This window comes from Pleurodeles waltl, chromosome 7 (assembly GCF_031143425.1).
Source record: "Pleurodeles waltl isolate 20211129_DDA chromosome 7, aPleWal1.hap1.20221129, whole genome shotgun sequence".
Taxonomy (NCBI): domain Eukaryota; kingdom Metazoa; phylum Chordata; class Amphibia; order Caudata; family Salamandridae; genus Pleurodeles; species Pleurodeles waltl.
Window position 1 is genome coordinate 1,320,387,217 of NC_090446.1, and position 21,787 is coordinate 1,320,409,003.

At 46.5% G+C, this 21,787-nt stretch overlaps 1 protein-coding gene across 1 annotated transcript in view; it reads left to right on the plus strand.

The window, feature by feature from the left end:
- LOC138246244 (uncharacterized) overlaps positions 1-21,787 on the plus strand; it is a 102,163-nt gene that overhangs the window by 50,611 nt on the left and 29,765 nt on the right. The window contains exon 7 of the mRNA XM_069200656.1: positions 1,839-2,756. Coding sequence (XP_069056757.1) covers positions 1,839-2,756 — 918 coding nt within the window. The remainder of the gene's footprint in view (positions 1-1,838; positions 2,757-21,787) is intronic.

Below are 21,787 nucleotides of genomic sequence, written 5' to 3' on the forward strand. Positions count from 1 at the left end.
CTGTACCCCAGAGGGTGTTAGCCCACTTTACAAGAAAATGGTGGTCTGAATGCCTGCTCTTTTAAAGTGTGTGTGCACAACCAGCGAGGAGGAAGGTGTCACAAGGACATAGAGAAGTAATGCAGAAAGATACCCCGAGAGTGAGACTGGCACGTGGGGAGAACGTAAGGGAGAGGTTTATTTAGTAGACGGGGAAGTGCCCATCTGTAGAGACTAGAAGCACGGTGGTTAAACGTTCAAATGAATGCCAAGAAGTGGTGAAGTCATTTACAGGATGTCCCATATTAATAGTGTATTTTGTCAGAGTAGGCAGAGATTGGAAGAGTGTGAGCTGCTGTGAGCAGAGTGACAGACCCATGTGAAAAAATGTCTTACGCCATAAAGGCTGGTAAATTACTATATGGCACAACAGAACTACTAGACTGATTAAAAAATAAATTCCTACTCATGATTTTGTCAGACCTCTTTGTTTATGCTATGGCCAGTGGTGAGAAGTGCCCCATTGAAAACCATGGCCAGGTGTACACCTGCGTCCTAAGCTGTGCTAAATTTCTTTTAAGGTCTAGCATGGCTGTGAGAAATAATGAACAGCCCTAGCACTGGCGGAGGAGGGTCCTTTACACAAAACATTTGTAGCGCTGTTTTGGGCTAATGGAACCTTTTTACCTTCCTACCGCCTACTTTTGTCCAGTCACGTTAGTCCATAATCAATAGGCTGCAAAAATGCATTCATGCATGTTGTTTTTGTTTCTTGAAAAAGAGCATCGAGCTCTGGTTGAAGTAATCCTTGTTTATCGTTATCTGTTCTATCACTGATGACTTAGGCAGGAAAACAATTACCGAGAAAAATTAAAATCGTACACTAGAAGAAGTCACTTCTATGTGGGTCTTGAGACGTTAACAGACAAACGGAGAAAAGAGGATGCGCACATCAGGGACAGGGAACACACATGCACATCAGCACCAAGAAACACCTACACGGGACCAGGTGGACACGCACAAGGACACTCGGTTAGGGGAACAAGATAGTTGGACATGGAAATATAGACATGATTACAGGAACAGGGAAGCAGCGAGATGGTGTAAATTTGCAAGACCTGGCTACCCCACCAGAAACAGCTGTTCATTACTAATGTGCTTACCCATCAGACAGCCCTTCAATGGGTTTGGGAGCACATTCACTCTGAGTTCAAGAAAGTGTGACACTCAGACAGGATCACACTCCCGGAATACAAGGGAGACATGAACAGAGAGATAGAGTGAAAGCATCACAGAGCCCAGAATCAACCTACCAGAATTGGTCAATCAATCAGTCAATCAATGAGTCTTTTGTAGAGCACACTGCTCACCTGTAGGATCTCAAGGCACTGTGGGGTATGTCCTCAGGGTTCAGTCGAAGAGCCAGATCTTGAGGTCCTTCCTGAAATGGCGAAGGCTGGACAACCCTTATACTGAGAGCAGGGGAATCAAAACAGCGCTAAGAGGCTACCGTTGTTCTATTCAAACATTACATCCCTCAATGCAACATTAAAATTATAGATAAACGTTGCTGCCACTGCATTTTGGTGTGGGTGATGGTTTGCTGTGAAGGTAGCACTTGACCAATCAGGAGTGAAAGCAGAATGTTCATGGCCGTTTATTACATCGTATATCAAAGAATAGTGGTACTCATTTCAGACACATAGAAATTTTGAACATCTGTCATAACTACTGCTACAACGTGAGCTTCCAGAAGAAACTTCTATCTAAAGTTAATGAATAGTTAGAACTTACTATATAACTCGTATTTATTCTCCTGTCATTGATTTATCTTCTTTTTTTATTTCCTTTAACACAAGGTTTGCAAAACCAGCCTGTAAGTGAACAACTAGGCCATAGCATTCATGCAACCATGAGCACTGTAAATCAGCTCAAAAACAAACTGCAAAACGAATCCCAGCATAAACTTGTTACCTCAAAGGCACTTCTGGATAACCCGGCAAGGAACCTCAGCAAGCCTGGACACCAGGATGACCTTAAAAACACCTGTGGACCAGGGCATCCAATAGGAACCACTACAGTGTGGACCGAGCACCCAAGCAGCCACTTAAACCAACCTTTAGACAATGAAACTTTGAAGCACATACCTTTCTCTCAGCTATTATCAAACGAATTTCCACCACTGCAACATTTGCACACACAAAATAATGATGCTTCACAGTTATCCACAAATAAATGCACAGGCATGCAAGATGCGTCAATTACACCGTATTCAAATATAGTTAAAGGCAATAACGAGGTGGATCTATCCAGTAATTCTATCTCAGCCAACCTCCCAGCAACAACTTCATTCTCCGACGAGCAGATTATAACATCCTTATGTGCCAGAAGTGAAAAACATTCACACCCACAACTTTCAGTGCCAACTGCTGACCCGCACCACTTGCCAGTGGGAAGGCAAGATGACCTTAGCTACAGAGAAACTGCTGGTCTAGTCTCAGATGCACCACCGAAAGTACCAACTTGTGCTGAAGAATTGAAGAGTAACATTTTTCAAGTCTTAACTCAATATCCAGATGGGATGTCTATCTTTCAATTTCAAAAAACTTACAGGTTTATGTTCAATCACATCATCCCTCTTGAGGGCTATTCTTCTGTGAAACAACTACTGCTGACAATACCAGATGTGGTGAAAACCCGTGGGCTCGGTGTCCAGATGGTGGTGTTCCCCTTTTACTCAGATGTTCCTTGTTGCCAGGTGATATTGGAAGAGAATGGTATGTACATATAAAGCATGCATTTCAATTTGTTTTGTTTTTGGGTAAATGATTATCGTGTCCATTTTTTATAGTTTTATTCTGAGTTTGTGTTCTCTTCCTTTGTTTTCGGTCCTAGATAACGATAATTAGGATGAGGACATCTGACTTTAGCAACTATCTATAGATGACATTTATATATATATGTTCAATGGCATGTGTAGCTGCCGATACACATGCTGTGCATTATCCTGCCATCTAGTGTTGGGCTCGGAGTGGTACAAGTTGTTTTTCTTCAAAGAAGTCTTTTCGAGTAACAAGACCAAGGGACTCCTCCCTTTCGGCTCCATTGCGCATGGGCGTTGACTCCATCTTAGATTGTTTTCTTTCCACCATCGGGTTCGGACGTGTTCCTCTTCGCTCCGTATTTCGAATCGGGAAAGTTTGCTAAATATCGAAAATTCGACGGTATTGTTCGCGCTCGGTACCGGTTTAGTGTTAGTATATCGACACCGATAATAGATGCGCTCCGGCGGCCCTTCGGGGCTTCCACTCTTCAGCAGGGCCTGGTCGGCCCGACCACCTCCATTGTCGAAACTAATGGACCGGACCCTCTTCCGCTTCTGTACGGAGTGCCACGCGAAGTATCCTTATACAGACCAACACTTGGTCTGTAATCTGTGTCTATCACCGGAACACAGGGAGGATACTTGCGAGGCCTGTCGGGCATTTCGATCGAAAAAGACCCTACGCAATCGAAGAGCCAGAAGACTGCAAATGGCGTTGACACCAAGAGAACAGATCGACGTCGAAGAGGAGGAAAGAATCTCCATCCAGGGAACGGACTCAGACGACTCCAAAAGTGAGCGACCGGGGACAATACAGAAAACTGTGAGTAAAACTGCCCCGTCCAAGACTCACTCCAAGATCATAAAGGCCAAGGGGATGCCACCGCCAGCAGGCCATGGCTTAACCCATCGAAAACACGGTGACCAACCATCGGCACCGAAAAAGGCCACACAACTGCCGAAGACATCCGACTCCGGTTGAGATTCAGGCTCCGAACGATCTCGGCACCGAGAGTTCGACACACCAAAGGTGAAAAAAGTTACCTCGGAACCGAAAAAGACTCTTTCGAAACCTTCGGTACTGAAAAAAGCAGCCTCAGAGCCGAAATTAGGCTCTTACACGGAAGAGCAAGGACTTTCCAGCCAAATGCATGAACATAGATTTGAGCAGGACATAAGTATGGGGGAACCAGACCATAGCCAAAGGAGGCTGCATATCCAGAAAGAGACTGGAAAAATTCAAACTCTTCCTCCACTTAAACTCAAAAGAAAGCTGGCATTTCAGGAGACAGAAATGCAGCCAAAGGCTAAAGTGGCAAGAGACAAAACACCACCACCAAGGTTTTCACCGCAGCCTTCTCCACTACATTCACCACAGCTGTCCCTGGTAACAACACCCCCAATGCAGTCACCTACACATACGGGGATGACACAGGATGACCCGGATGCATGGGACTTATATGATGCACCGGTCTCCGACAACAGTCCAGATTGTTACCCAGCAAAGCTGTCACCTCCAGAGAACAGTACTGCATACACGCAGGTACTATCAAGGGCAGCTACATTCCACAATGTAGCAATGCATTCGGAGCCAATAGAGGACGATTTCCTATTTAACACCTTGGCATCCACCCACAGCTCCTACCAAAGTCTGCCAATTCTCCCAGGCATGCTCAAGCACGCAAAGCAGGTCTTCCAAGAGCCAGTGAAAGGAAGGGCTATCACGCCTAGGGTGGAGAAAAAATACAAACCTCCCCCTACGGACCCTGTGTTTATAACACAGCAACTGACACCAGATTCGGTGGTTGTGGGAGCAGCAAGGAAGAGGGCAAACTCTCAATCATCAAGAGACGCACCACCGCCTGACAAAGAGAGTAGGAAGTTTGATGCTGCGGGCAAACGAGTGGCAGCACAGGCAGCCAATCAATGGTGGATCGCCAACTCGCAAGCTCTACTGGCTCGCTACGACAGGGCACACGGGGACGAGATGCAACATATTATACAGCACTTGCCCAAGGATCACCAGAAATGTGCCCATAAGGTTGTTGAAGAAGGACAAGCAATTTCCAACAACCAAATAAGGTCCGCATTGGACTCGGCAGACACAGCAGCACGGACAGTCAATACTGCGGTAACCATTCGCAGGCATGCATGGTTACGGAGCTGAGGATTTAAACCGGAAATCCAGCAAGCTGTGTTAAACATGCCTTTTAACCAGGAACAATTGTTTGGGCTGTAGGTGGACACGGCAATTGAGAAATTAAAGAAGGACACAGACACGGCCAAAGCCGTGGGCTCGCTCTACTCCCCACAAAGCAGAGGCACATTTACAAAAGCCACAATTTATAGGGGGGTTTCGGTTTCGTACACAAACACCAGAGCCTTACAACTCACAAACCAGACCCACCTATCAGGGGCAGTACCAGAGAGGAGGGTTTTGAGGCTCATACAGGGGTGGACAATTCCCAAGAGCAAGGGGAAAATTCCAAGGCCCTAAAACAAGTCAAACCAAACAGTGACTTCAACGTCACAAACCCCCAACACTTAACACCAGTGGGGGGGAGACTTACTGCATACTACAAAAACTGGACAAACATAACTACGGACGCATGGGTCCTAGCCATTATCCAACATGGTTATTGCATAGAATTCATACAATTCGCACCAGATGTGCCCTCGAGAGAACACAATATGTCCAAACAACACTTAGACCTGTTACAACTAGAAGTCCAAGCATTGTTACAAAAACCAGCAATAGAATTAGTACCCAACCATCAAAAAGGAACAGGTGTCTACTCACTATATTTCCTAATTCCAAAGAAAGACAAAACGTTGAGACCCATATTAGACCTCAGAACGCTGAATCTCTACATCAAATCAGATCACTTCCACATGGTAACACTTCAAGACGTGATTCCCTTGCTCAAAAAACAGGACTACATGTCAACGTTAGATCTCAAGGATGCATATTTCCACATACCCATACATCCTTCGCACAGGAAATACTTAAGGTTTGTAATCCACGGCGTGCATTATCAATTCAAGGTGTTACCGTTCGGGATAACAACAGCCCCAAGGGTATTCACAAAATGCCTTGCAGTAGTAGCCACTCATATAAGGAGACAGCATATGCACGTATTCCCATACTTAGACGATTGGTTAATAAAAACCAGCACTCAGCAACAGTGTCTTCTTCACACGCAATACGTTATAGAAACTCTACACAAACTAGGGTTTTCTATAAGTTACCAAAAATCACATCTACAACCATCCCAGATACAACAATACTTGGGAGCAACACTCAACACACAAAAAGCGATTGACACTCCAAGTCCGCAAAGGGTACAAGCGTTCCAAAATATAGCATTAAACATGCAGCCAAACCAACACTACCAAGTGAGGTTTGTAATGAAGCTTCTAGGCATGATGTCTTCATGCATAGCCATTGTCCCAAACGCAAGATTACACATGCGCCCTTACAACACTGCCTAGCAAATCAATGGACACAAGCACAGGGTCAACTACAAGATCTAGTGTTGGTAGACCACCAGACACACTTCTCGCTTCAATGGTGGAACCCTATGAACGTAAACCAAGGGCAGCCATTTCAAGACCCAGTTCCTCAATACGTGATCACAACAGATGCTGGGGTGGTGAGCACACCTCAACCAGCACAGTATATAGGGACAATGGGACAATCAACAAAAACAACTGCACATAAATCATTTAGAGTTGTTGGCAGTGTTTCTAGCATTGAAAGCATTTCAACCACTGATAGCCCACAAACACATTCTTGTCAAAACCGACAACATGACGACAATGTATTACCTCAACAAACAAGGAGGGACACACTCGTCACAACTGTGTCTCTTAGCACAGAAAATTTGGCATTGGGCAATTCACAATCACATTCGCCTAATAGCACAATACATCCCAGGCATTCAAAACCAGTTAGCCGACAATCTCAGTCGAGATCACCAACAAACACACGAATGGGAAATTCATCTCCAGATACTACAAGATTACTTTCTACGCTGGGGAACACCAAAAATAGACCTATTCGCAACAAAAGAAAACGCAAAATGCCAAAACTTTGCATCCAGGTTCCCACACCCTCAGTCCAAGGGCAATGCGTTATGGATCAGTTGGTCAGGGATATTTGGTTAGGCTTTTCCCCCTCTCCCACTCATGCCTTATCTGGTAAACAAACTGAGTCAAAACAGACTCAAACTCATGTCAAATTACCAAACAGGCCAGATCTGTTAACTCAACACAAACAACAGATCAGACACCCGAATCCAGCATTGCTCAATCTAGCAATCTGGCTCCTGAAGTCTTAGAATTTGGACACTTAGGGGGTCATTCTGACCCTGGCGGTAAAATCCGCCAGGGCCAACGACCGCGGGAGCACCGCCAACAGGCTGGCGATGCTCCCATGGGCATTCTGACCGCGGCGGTACAGCCGCGGTCAGAAACGGAAAACCGGCGGTGTACCGCCGGTTTCCCGCTGCCCTGGGGAATCCTCCATGGCGGCGCAGCTTGCTGCACCGCCATGGGGATTCCGACCCCCATACCGCCATCACAGGATGGCGGTAAGGGGTGTCGTGGGGCCCCTGGGGGCCCCTGCAGTGCCCATGCCAATAGCATGGGCACTGCAGGGGCCCCCGTAACAGGGCCCCACAAAGATTTTCAGTGTCTGCCATGCAGACACTGAAAATCGCGACGGGTGCAACTTCACCCGTCGCACCCCTTCCACTCCGCCGGCTCCATTCGGAGCCGGCATCCTCATGGAAGGGTGTTTCCCGCTGGGCTGGCGGGCGGCCTTCTGGCGGTCGCCCGCCAGCCCAGCGGGAAACCCAGAATACCCGCGGCGGTCTTTTGACCGCGCAGCGGTATTCTGGCGGTTCCAGCCAGGCCGCCGGCTTCCGCCGCCAGCCGGGGTCAGAATGACCCCCTTAGACCTTACACAAGAATGTATGGAGGTCATTAAATAAGCTAGGAAACCTACTACAAGACATTGTTATGCAAACAAATGGAAAAGATTTGTTTACTACTGCCACAATAATCAAATTCAACCACTACATCATGGGTACTCACAAACTTTTTCTCGGGGGCCAAAATTGCAGTATGGTTTGCGGCCGAGGGCCGCACTGAAGTGACAGCGGGGGCGGGGCTTAGAGGGGGCGGGGCTTAGAGGGGGAACAACCACCCCACCCCCTTTTTCAAAACAATGCCCCTACCCCAGTAACACACACAGCGCGCACACATACGGCGCCATCTGCTCTCACCCCTACCCCAGTAACACACACAGCGCCATCTGCTCTCACCCCTACCCCAGTAACACACACTATGCCATCTGCACACAGCGCCATCTGCTCCCACCCCTACCCCAGTAACACACACAGCGCCATCTGCTCTCACCCCTACCCCAGTAACACACACTGCGCCATCTGCACACAGCGCCATCTGCTCCCACCCCTACCCCAGTAACACACACAGCGCCATCTGCACACAGCGCCATCTGCTCTCACCCCTACCCCAGTAACACACACTGCGCCATCTGCACACAGCGCCATCTGCTCCCACCCCTACCCCAGTAACACACACAGCGCCATCTGCTCTCACCCCTACCCCAGTAACACACACTGCGCCATCTGCACACAGCGCCATCTGCTCCCACCCCTACCCCAGTAACACACACAGCGCCATCTGCACACAGCGCCATCTGCTCTCACCCCTACCCCAGTAACACACACTGCGCCATCTGCACACAGCGCCATCTGCTCTCACCCCTACCCCAGTAACACACACAGCGCGCACACACACAGCGCCATCTGCTCTCACCCCTACCCCAGTAACACACACACACAGCGCACACACACAGCGCAATCTGCTCTCACGCCTACCCCAGTAACACACACTACATTAAAAACAAATAAATAAATAACCAAAGAGCCTTACCTGACTCAAAGCACTGTAAAGATGCCACAAATGTGGAACAGCAGGCAGGCAGGCGGGCAGCAGACGTGGAGCCGGTGACAGGAAGCAGACGACCAAAGCCCCATAAAAGTTAGCTGCAAGCGCTGACTTTTATGGGGCTTTGGCTTCCAGGATCGTCAGGGCAACGCCATAAACAATGGCCGCCGTATGTAAACATAGAGGAGGGCCGCGGGAGCATGCTCCTGCGGCCCTCTTCTATGTTTACATACGGCTGCCATTATGATGTGGCGTTTGGTGTGCGTCTCGCGGGCCGCCAAGCTAGGTCCGTGGGGCCGCTGGCGGCCCGCGGGCCGTACTTTGAGTACCGTTGCACTACATGCTTCCGCAAAGAACATTGTAAGTTACTTATTACACTTACAAAAGTTTAAACTAGCATTCTCTTCTATTAAAATACATCTCACAGCAATATCTGCCTATCTGCAGATTACACAGTCAACATCACTTTTTAGAATCCCAGTTATCAAAGCATTTATGGAGGGATTAAAGAGAATCATACCCCCGAGAATACCACCAGTACCTTTGTGGAACCTTAATATTGTATTAACACGGCTCATGGGACCACCATTTGAACCCATGCACTCTTGTGAAATGCAATACTTAACTTGGAAGGTAGCCTTCCTAATAGCTATCACATGTCTTAGAAGAGTAAGTGAGATACAAGCATTCACTATACAAGAACCCTTTATACAAATACATAAACATAAAGTGGTTCTCCGTACAAATCCCAAATTCTTACCAAAGGTTATATCATCATTCCACCTAAACCAAACAGTGGAACTCCCAGTCTTCTTTCCACAACCAGACTCAGTAGCCGAAAGAGCCTTACATACATTAGACATAAAAAGAGCACTATTATATTACACTGATAGAACGAAACAGTTTCGCAAAACAAAACAATTGTTTGTAGCCTTCCAAAAACCTCATGCAGGAAATCCTATATCCAAGCAAGGCATTGCCAGATGGATAGTGAAATGTATTCAAACTTGCTATATTAAAGCAAAAAGAGATCTACCTTTTACACCAAGAGCGCATTCTACTAGGAAAAAAGGCGCCACAATGACTTTCCTAGGAAATATACCTATGACAGAAATTTGTAAGGCAGCCACATGGTCTACGCCTCATACATTCACAAAACATTACTGTGTAGATGTGTTAACAACACAACAAGCCACAGTAGGACAGGCTGTATTACGAACATTATTACAAACAACTTAAACTCCTACAGGCTAAGCCACCGCTTTTGGGGAGATTACTGCTTATTAGTCTATGTACAGCATGTGTATCTGCAGCTACACATGCCATTGAACGGAAAATGTCACTTACCCAGTGTACATCTGTTTGTGGCATGAGACGCTGCAGATTCACATGCGCCCTCCCACCTCCCCGGGAGCCTGTAGCCGTTATAAGTTGAATGAAAATTGTAAATTTGTAAATAAATACTATTTTAATACACATTATGTACATACATACTTACTCCATTGCATGGGCACTTTTAGTATATTCACAACTCCTACCTCACCCTCTGCGGGGAAAACAATCTAAGATGGAGTCGACGCCCATGCGCAATGGAGCCGAAAGGGAGGAATCCCTCGGTCTCGTGACTCGAAAAGACTTCTTCGAAGAAAAACAACTTGTAACACTCCGAGCCCAACACTAGATGGCAGGATAATGCACAGCATGTGAATCTGCAGCGTCTCATGCCACGAACAGATGTACACTGGGTAAGTGACATTTTCCACATATATATATATATATATATATATATATATATATATATATATATATATATATATATTTATATATATGTGTGTGTTGATGGCATGTGTAGCTGTAGATTTACATGCTGTGCATTAGTCCACCATCTAGTGATTGGCTCTGAGTGTTACAAGACTCCACTGTTAGATTGTTTTCTTTCCGCCATCGGGTTCAGACGTGTTTCCTCTCGCTTAGAGATTTTGATTCAGAAAACTTTGTAAAACTCGCTTTTCGTCAGTATTGTATTGATCGGGTTCATATTCTTCCATCGACACAGCACTAACGTCGGGAAAACAACTTTGTTCGCCATTCGGGGCGCATGCGCCCAACTCGGGTCTATTCGGGACCACTGTGTGGAAGTCTCATGAATCGGACTCCATGCCGATTCTGCCCTCGGTGCCACGCGAAGCACCCGTACACAGACCAGCATCTGGTTTGCAACCTCTGCCTTTCCCCAGACCATCGGGAAGAAAACTGCAAGGTAAAAAGACTCTTAGAGACTCAAGAGCAAGAAGGCCCGAAATGGTGTCGAAGAGCAGGGAACATCTCGACGTAGAAGAGGAAGAATGATGCAGACTGCAGTCTCAGTTCGAGATTCTGAGTCCGAGCAGGAATCAGATGAAGACAGACCAGTCACAGCAGGATAACATGTGATTATGTCTGCCCCCTCACAAAAGAAAAAACACAAGGCCTTGGGTACGCCACTGCCGGAAGGCCATGGCTCGGCCCGAAAAAAGACTGTCGGTGACCGACCTCCCAGTTCAGCACCGATAAAAGGCCACTCGTCCGAAAACATCGGAGACAACAAAAACCTCAGTTTCCGACTCCAGTAAACACTAATTTTCGGAGTCAAAAATCAGAAAGCCAGTTTCTGAGCCAAAACCTTCGTCCTCTTCATTTTTTCGATCCCGAAAAAGCATGCTTCGGAGCCAAAAAGGCTAACATACACAGAGGAGCATGGACTTTCAAAGAGACTTAAAGAAAGCCACAAAACCTCTGAAGAGGACTTAGAGGTAGAACCAATTTTAGAAATTATGGATGAAAGGCAATCCAGGATCCACATCCATAAGAAAACAGGAAGAATTCTTACAGCTCCTCCTTTAAAAACAAAGAGGAAGCTAGCTTTTCAGGAGGAATTGGACACTATGCAGCCTCCAGCTAAAGTGCCAAAGCAGAAGGAGAAACCACCACCTCCTCAGTCTTCTCCTCCTCACTCTTCTCATTCTCCCCACCTACCTACCTCTCCTCCTACCCGTCCTACACCAATGCAGTTACCCACTCATTCATACGATTCACAACAGGACAATGTTGATCCATGGGATCTTCCTGATCCCATTCCAAGTAATGATCCAAACAGCTATCCCTCTAAACCATCACCACCTGAGGATAGTACTGTCTATAATCAAGTCATAGCTAGGGCTGCAGCATATCATGGTGTTACCATGCATACAGAGCCACTAGAAGAGGACTTTTTATTTAAAACTCTATCCTCAACACATTCTAGGTACCGATGCCTCCTGATGCTCCCAGGTATGGTAAAACATGCAGATAAGATCTTTAATGAACCGGTAAAGGCATGCATCATAACACCTAGGATAGAGAAGAAATATAAACCTGAACCCTCTGACCCTGATTATATCACCCAACAGGTACCTCCTGATTCTGTTGTAGTTAGCTCTGCCAGGAAGAGGGCAAATAGTCAGTCATCAGGAGATGCACCCCCTCCTGATAAAGAAAGCAGGAAATTCGATGCTGCAGGAAAAGAGTTGCGCCCCAGGCAGCAAATCAGTGGAGGATAGCCAACTCGCAAGCACTATTAGCTCGCTATGACAGAGCCCATTGGGACTAGATGCAGCACATAATACAGCATCTCCACAAAGAACACCAGAAAAGGGCACAATAGGTAGTGGAGGAAGGGCATGCCATTACAAACAACCAGATAAGATCTGCCCTAGATGCAGCAGATAGCACTGCTAGGAGTGTCAACACTGCAGTCACTATACGCACACATGCATGGCTCCGATCTTCTGGATTCAAGCCAGAAATACAGCAGGCTGTGTTGAACATGCCGTTCAACAAAAAAACATCTTTTTGGGCCAAAAGTAGACACAGCCATTGAAAAATTGCGAAAAGTCTCTGACACAGCAAAGGCAATGGGTGCACTCTACTCTGCACCATATAGGGGGTATGTAGGAAGTTGGCTCTGTATGTACTATTTCAAAGTAAGAAATAGCATGCACAGAGTTCAAGGGTTCCCCTTAGAGGTAAGATAGTGGCAAAAAGAGATAATTCTAATGCTCTATTTTGTGGTAGTGTGGTCGAGCAGTAGGCTTATCAGAGGGTAGTGTTAAGCATTTGTTGTACACACACAGGCAATAATTGAGGAACACACACTCAGAGACAATTCCAGGCCAATAGGTTTTTGTATAGAAAAATATATTTTCTTAGTTTATTTTAAGAACCACAGGTTCAAGATTTACAAACAATACTTTTAATGAAAGGTATTTCACTTAGGAACTTTAGGAACTTTGAATTAGCAAAATAGCATATACAGTTTTCACACAGATGGCATATAGCTATTTTAAAACTAGACTGTGCAATTTTCAACAGTTCCTGGGGGAGGTAAGTGTTTGTTAGTTTTGCAGGTAAGTAAACCACCTACGGGGTTCAAAGTTGGGTCCAAGGTAGCCCACCGTTGGGGGTACAGAGCAACCCCAAAGTTACCACACCAGCAGCTCAGGGCCAGTCAGGTGCAGAGGTCAAAGTGGTGTCCAAAATGCATAGGCTTCAATGGAGAAAGGGTTCCCCCGGTTCCAGTCTGCCAGCAGGTAAGTACCCGTGTCTTCGAAGGGCAGACCAGGGGGGTTTTGTAGGGCGCCGGGGGGGGGACACAAGTCAGCACAAAAAGTACACCCTCAGCGGCACGGGGGGTCCGGGTGCAGTGTACAAACAGGCGTCGGGTTCACAATAGGTTTCAATGGGAGACCAAGGGGTCTCTTCAGCGATGCAGGCAGGCAAGGGGGGGGCCCCTCGGGGTAGCCACCACCTGGGCAAGGGAGAGGGCCACCTGGGGGTCGCTCCTGCACCGGAGGTCAGATCCTTCAGGTCCTGGGGGCTGCGGGTGCAGTGTCTTTACCAGACATGGGGTCTTTGAAGCAGGCAGTCGCGGTCAGGGGGAGCCTCGGGATTCCCTCTGCAGGCGTGGATGTGGGTGCTCAGGGGGGTCAACTCTGGCCACTCACGGTCTCATAGTCGCTGGGGAGTCCTCCCTGTGGTGTTTGTTCTCCACAAGTCGAGCCGGGGGCGTCGGGTGCACAGTGCAAAGTTTCACGCTTCTGGCGGGAAACATGGGTTTTTTCAAAGTTGCTTCTTTGTTGCAAAGTTGCAGTCCTTGGGAGCAGAGCCGCTGTCCTCGGGAGTTCTTGGTCCTTCTAGATGCAGGGTAGTCCTCTGAGGCTTCAGAGGTCGCTGGACCATGTGGAACACGTCGCTGGAGCAGTGTCTTTAGAAGTGGGGAGACAGGCCGGTAGAGCTGGGGCCAAAGCAGTTGGTGTCTCCGTCTTCTCTGCAGGTTTTCAGCTCATCAGTCCTTCTTCGTCTTAGGTTGCAGGAATCTATCTTGCTGTGTTCAGGGAGCCCCTAAATACTCAATTTAGGGGTGTGTTTATGTTTGGGGGGTTAGTAGCCAATGGCTACTAGCCCTGAGGGTGGCTACACCCTCTTTGTGCCTCCTCCCTAAGGGGAGGGGGGCACATCCCTAATCCTATTGGGGGAATCCTCCATGTGCAAGATGGAGGATTTCTAAAAGTTAGAGTCACCTCAGCTCAGGACACCTTAGGGGCTGTCCTGACTGGCCAGTGACGACTCCTTGTTTTTCTCATTATCTCCTCCGGCCTTGCCGCCAAAAGTGGGGCCGTGGCCGGAGGGGGCGGGCAACTCCACTAGCTGGAGTGCCCTGGGGTGCTGTAACAAAGGGGGTGAGCCTTTGAGTCCGCCAGGTGTAACAGTTCCTGCAGGGGGAGGTGAGAAGCACCTCCACCCAGTACAGGCTTTGTTACTAGCCACAGAGTGACAAAGTCACTCTCCCCATGTGGCCAGCAACCTGTCTGGTGTGTGGCAGGCTGCTAAAACTAGTCAGCCTACACTGGTAGTGAGTTAAGGTTTCAGGCGGCACCTCTAAGGTGCCCTCTGGGGTGTATGTTACAATAAAATCTACACTGGCATCAGTGTGCATTTATTGTGCTGAGAAGTTTGATATCAAACTTCACAGTTTTCAGTGTAGCCATTATGGTACTGTGGAGTTCGTGCATGACAGACTCCCAGACCATATACTCTTATGGCTACCCTGCACTTACAATGTCTAAGGCTTTGCTTAGACACTGTAGGGGCATAGTGCTCATGCACTTATGCCCTCACCTATGGTATAGTGCACCCTGCCTTAAGGCTGTAAGGCCTGCTAGAGGGGTGACTTATCTATACCTATAGGCTGTGTGAGGTTGGCATGGCACCCTGAGGGGAGTGCCATGTCGACTTAGTCTTTTTATTCCCACTAGCACACACAAGCTGGCAAGCAGTGTGTCTGTGCTGAGTGAGGGGTCCCCAGGGTGGCATTCCCTGGCATCAGGGCCCTTGGTACCAGGGGTACCAGCTACAAGGGACTTACCTGGATGACAGGGTGTGCCAATTGTGGAAACAAAAGTGCAGGTTAGGGAAAGAACACTGGTGCTGGGGCCTGGTTAGCAGGCGTCAGCACACTTTCAAATCATAACTTGGCATCAGCAAAGGCAAAAAGTCAGGGGGTAACCATGCCAAGGAGGCATTTCCTTACACATAATTTTGTAAACCTCAGTTTCGAGGTGGTTTCAGAACACAGTCCTCAGAGGCATCAACCTCGCAGACAAAGCCAACCTACCAACCGCAATACCCACGTGGTAGTTTTAGGGGCACATATAGAGGACAGTACCCCAAAAATAGAGGGAAATTTCAGGCCTCTAAGCAGCCCCCACAGCAACCAAAACAGTGACTTCCCTCATTCCTTTCCACTCCACACCTCTCCTGTGGGGGGGAAGACTATAACAGTTCCACACAAATTTGCAAAATATTAGCACAGACAACTGGGTGCTGTCAATTATCCGCAATCGCTATTGCCTAGAATTGATAAACACTCCTCTAAATATTCCACCAAGGTTACACAAACTATCCACAGAACACACAATTCTGTTACAAAAGCGGTCCAATCTCTACTACTCAAACAAGCAACAGAATTGGTTCCATGGTCTCAAATAGGAACAGAAGTTTATTCACTATACTTTCTAATTCCCAAAAAAGATGGCACCCTCAGGCCATTATTAGACCTCAGGCCCCTCAGTCTTTATATCCTGTCAGAACATTTTCACATGGTAACTTTACAGGATCTCATCCCACTACTACAAAAACAAGATTTCATGACAGCCTTAGACCTCAAAGATGCGTATTTTTACATACCCATCCATCCTGTACACAGAAAATATCTCAGGTTTGTCATTCAGGGAAAACACTACCAATTCAAAGTGTTACCCTTTGGAATAACAACAGCGCCAAGGGTATTCACAAAGTGCTTGGCAGTAGTGGCAGCCTATCTAAGAAGTCAACATATGCATGTCTTTCCATATCTAGACGATTGGCTAATAAAATCAAACAGTCATACACAATGCCAAAATCATACACCTGATGTAATACAAACCTTACACACACTAAGCTTCTCAATAAAGTACCAAAAATCACACCTTCAACCAGCACAAAACAACAGTATTTAGGGACAATACTAAATACTCAGCAAGCTTTAGCATATCCAAATACACAAAGGATACAAGCTTTCCAAAATATAATCACACAAATACAAACAAATAAACAATACACTGTCAGATTTGTCATGAAAATTTTAGGAATCATGTATTGCAATTGTTCCACACGCAAGACTAAACATGCGGCCCTTAAAACAGTGCTTTGCACAACAATGGTCACAGGTACACGTCAACTTCAAGATCTCGTGTTGATAGACCACCAAACATTTATGTCCCTTCAGCTGTGGAATTGCACCAATTTAATCAAAGGGCGGTCATTGCAGGACCCTGTGCCTCAGACCATAACTACAACAGATGCATCAATGATTGGTTGGGGAGCTCACCTAAACTATCACAACATTCAAGGACAATGGGATGTCAAACAGAAACAGTTACACATAAACCACTTGGAGTTATTAGCTGTGTTTCTGGCCCTCAAAGCCTTTCAACCTCTTCTCACACAGAAGAATGTTCTTATCAGAACAGACAACATGACAACCATGTATTATCTCAACAAACAGGAAGGGACACATTCATCCCAACTGTCCCTTCTAGCCCCAAAAATTTGGAAATGGGCAATCCACAACCAAATTCATCTATTAGCGCAGTACATCCCAGGGATAGACAATCAGTTGGCAGATATCCTCAGCAGAAATCACCAACAAACTCACAAATGGGAGATTCATCCTCAAGTACTTCAAAAATACTTTCAAAAGTGGGGAACACCAAACATAGACCTATTCGCAACAAGCGAAAACACAAAATGCCAAAACTTCGCATCCAGACACCCACATCCACTATCCAAGGGCAATGCTCTATGGATTAATTGGTCAGGGATATTTGCTTAGGCTTTACCCCCTCTTCTACTCCTTCCATTTCTAGTCAACAAGTTGCGTCAAACTTCACTCAACCTGATACTCATAGCACCAACATGGGCATGTCAGCCATGGTACACAACATTACTAGATCTGTCTGTAGTACCACACTCAAAACTCCCATGCAGACCGGATCTGTTAACACAAAACAGAGGTCAAATCAGACATCCAAACCCCAATGCTCTCAATGGAAGTTATTAAACAAGCAAGAAAACCCACTACTAGACAGTGCTATGCAAACAAATGGAAAAGATTTGTCTATTTCTGGCAATCTAAAAATATAGATCCTCTTGCAGCATCAATACAAGATATTGTATGTTATTTACTTCATTTACAAAAATCAAATGTAGCATTTTCTTCAATAAAAATACTGCAATTTCTGCATATATTGACAAAATATTCAACATAGCTCTTTATTTAGAGTTCCTGTCATTAAAGTGTTCATGGAAGGCTTAAAAATGCATCATTCCACCAAGAACACCACCAGGTCCATCTTGGAATCTAAATATAGTGCTTACAAGACTTATGGGTCCACCCTTTGAACCCATGCACCCGTGCCAAATTCAATTTCTAACATGGAAAGTTGCCTTCCTAGTGGCAATTACTTCCTGGCAAATCTACAGGTTACAGTAAGGACAGTCACGTGACTTCTAGGCATTATGGTCTCCTGCAGCGCCATAGTACCTCATGCTAGATTGCGCATGTGTCAGCTACAGGAATGCTTATCGGATCAATGGTCTCAAATGGAGGGTCACTGGGAAGATCTAGTGTTGATCAGCCGCTACACTCATCGATCTCTGCAATGGTGGAACACCAACAACGTTTTGCAGCAACGGCCCTTTCTCGACCCACTTCACAGTGACAACAGATGCATCTGTCATTGGGCATGGGGTGCACCTACAAAACCTGACTGTCCAGGACCAGTGGGTTCCCATTCACAGGTGTCTCTACATCAGCTGTCTGGAGCTGCTAGCTGTCCACCTAGCCCTCAAAGCCTTCCATCCCCATGTAGAGGGCAAGGTAGTCCTTGTCTGGACGGATGGACAGAAACCACAACAGCTATGTATTACATTCAGAATCATGGGGGGACTCATTCCACTCAGCTTTCTCTGTTTGCTCAGTCCATCTGGATGGGCTCTCCACCACAGGATCCACCTGTTGGTGGAATACTTCCCAGGAGTGGACAAAGTCTTTCCCACCTTCTCAGCAGGATGAGGCAACAATTTCATGTGTGGGAACTCCACCCGGAAGTCCTCCTCCGCTACTACCAGTACTTGAGGTTTCTAGGCCTGGATCACTTTGCCACAGCAGAAAATGCAAGATGCCCAATCTTCTACTCCAGATACCCACACCCACAGTCCATGGGCAATGTACTAGGATGAATTGGTCAGGAATATTTGCTTACACTATTGTACCTCTCTCACTTGCTCTATTCGTATTTTGGAAGCTACGGCAGACTTCCCTTGCCCTCATCATTGTGGCCCCCACATGGGCCAGACAACCATGGTTCACCACTCTCCTAGAGAATCCTCTCAAGAGGCTCTTCAGCAGATCAGAACTCATGCAGAACAATGGAGAAATCAAGGAGACATCAGGCACTGACTCCAAGAGTCTCAACCTTGCAATTTGGCTCCTGAAGTCTTAGAATTTGGCTTGTCAATCTACCACCAGAATGCATGAACATTTTTAAGAAAGCCCGCAAGCCCACTGCTTGGGCCTTCTATGCTGTTAAGTGAACAAGTTTAGTCTGCTGCTGTCTCTCCAATCACAATAACCCCCTGGAAGCCCAGTTCAGACATTCTTTGTTACCTTCTGCACCTCCAAACATGTGGTCTAGCTTTCACCTCCATTTGGCTACACTTGGTGACTCTGGCAGCTTATCTTCAAAATAGGCAACACCTGATGCTTTTCAGAACTCCAGTCATTAAATAATTTATGGGAGTCATTCCTCCCCGAGTGCCTCCAGCCCCAGGGTGTACTCTTAATATTGTTCACACAAGACTTATAGGTCCCCCAATGCCGCCCCTTCAGTCATGTCCATTACCATTTATTTCTTGGAAAGTAGCTATTCTCGAAGCTATCACATTACTGAGGCGTGTTAGTGAGCTCCAGGCCTTCACTTTCAAAGAACCTTTCTTTCACGTTCATAGAGATAGGGTGGTCCTTGGCGCCAACCCTAAATTTGATCTCTCCTTTCCACCTCTAAAACTCCCAGTTTTCTTTCCACAACCTCACTCAGTTACAGAGAGATCTCTTCAAACCTTAGAAGCCAAATGAGCCTTAATGTACTTTCTAGACAAAACAAAGCTCTTTCGAAAAAAACACAAAACTGTTTGCTGTTTTTTCTGAACCACACAAAAGGGAAGACCTTATTGAAATAAGACATAGCCAGATGAATAGTTAAATGCATCCTAACCTGTAGCGCAAAAGCTAAAAGTATTTTGCCTGCTCTTCCTAGGGCCCATATTACCAGAAAAAGAGGGGCCTCTATGGCATTACTTGGGAACATCCCAATAGCGGACATTTGGAAAGCAGCTACTTGTTCAACACCACACACTTCCACCAAACACTATTGTGTTGACGTATTAGCCCTTCAACAAGAGAATGTTGATCAGGCTGTACTACGTACTCTCTTTCTGTAGTCTGCAATAGGCTAGGCACCACTTAGTGGAGGACTGCTTTCTAGTCAGTGCACGGTTTCATCCTCACCTGCCTTATGGAATACAATATATCAACGGAGCAAATGACCATGCGCATTGCAAGCAAGAGGAGGAGTCACACTGCTTCAACACTAAATAGCAGGATTATGCACAGCATGTGAATCTACAAAACTACATGCCATGAGCAGATGCTTACAGGCTAAGAATCAATTTTTATATATATATATATTACCTTCTGGCAGTCGCTAGTAGTTATTTATATTTAGGACAATTTTTTTCCATAGACAAAGCATTTTTTGTTTTGTCAATAACTTTGGCGCTGTTTGACAAATCTTCATGAAATGTTTAAAACTTATACTTCAGTCGGTTCAGCTGCTGTGTTGAAAGCTTCAGTGTGAACCGTCAAGCGTGGGCAGAGAAAAAGGGGTAACCGCCCCAAAACACTTTTCCCCAATTCTACGTCAATGGGATTTTTCAAAAGTTTGAACACAACTGAATCCCGAACCGCCTAACAGAATTATACCAAATTTAGCAGAACGGTAGCTTTTGGTCCAGAAAGCAAGCTTTTTGTTATTTGGTGTAAATCCATTCAGTAGTTTTGGTTTAATTAGAGTTTAAAAATATAGATATCTAGGTGCATGGATAAACCGCGGATTCAGCTGTCCATGTGCTGTTGATTGGCTGCCAATACTTCAACAAGAAAGTGTTGGCAACCATCTTGGGACTTAGCTTGAGCCAAGTCGTATGTCCAAAATAACATTAAAAAATAAAAAGAAAAGGTGCCAGGTTAGGTTCACCCTGAGCCCCTAGCCTTAGTCTAGGGGTCTCCCACAGACCCCCCCATTGCTAAAAAGCATTTTGTTATTAAATAAATCTCTGAAAAATCTGCAGATGGATCCACTGATTTTTTTGTTGATTTTTTTTTTAAAAAAGGGCAGTTCCCTGCCCTTTTCTTTTAATTTGCCCACGGGTAGGCTAGGTCCCAGAGGACTTGGAGGCTTTAAATAGGAGGATTCTCACCCCTTCCCCCCAGGGCTTGTATTAGCCCCAGGGACCTCCAACTCCCCGAGGCAATCAGAGACACATATGCCCACCACCACCTCCCGAGGCAAAACAATAATCTGACCTCTCCAGGGCAAAAGTTAAAATTAACACAGGTGCCTGAATGCCTCTCCCCTTACAGCTCTGGGGATCACCACTTCCCCCAGGGCAATTCATTTCACATTAAGGGGGGGACCCAGCTCCCCAGGGCTGAAAAAAGACAAGGGGGTCTGTTGCTGACCCCTTGCCCCGGGGACCACCACCTCCCTGGTGCAAATTTCAAATGTCGGAGGGTTGTGCACAACCCCCCTTTAGGAGCCAATAAGGGCCCTGGGGACTTGCTCCCCCCGCCCAGGGTTGGCTCCTGCTATCTCCCGGGCTGCCAGCCCCCAGGACATAGCTGTTTTCTGTGACGTTGCAGGAGCTTTGACAGCTCCTGCCAAATCAGAGCAAACACTCCATGCCCAGCAGGCTAGAGCTGTCAAACAGCTCTCGCTTGCTGGGAGCGAACGTCTTCTCTGCTTCCCTGCCCGCAGACATGAGGGTAGGGAAACAGAAGAAACTATTGCTCTCGCAGACAGGGAGATCCTGTCTGTGACAGCAATGCCGGCTGGGACTGAGGGGGCCTTCAGGCTCCCCTTCGGTCTCTTTGCACACTGGGTGCACTAAGGACGAATGGTCGGGCCCTTGGTGATGGGGTCCCCGGGACCGAAATCAGCCAGGGGAAGGGGACCACACAGCACCCTCCCCCACACAGGACATTTACCAAATGAGGTGGCACTTACTAACTAACTAACCTTGCTACCTAAGGTAACTATAACTTGCACCCTC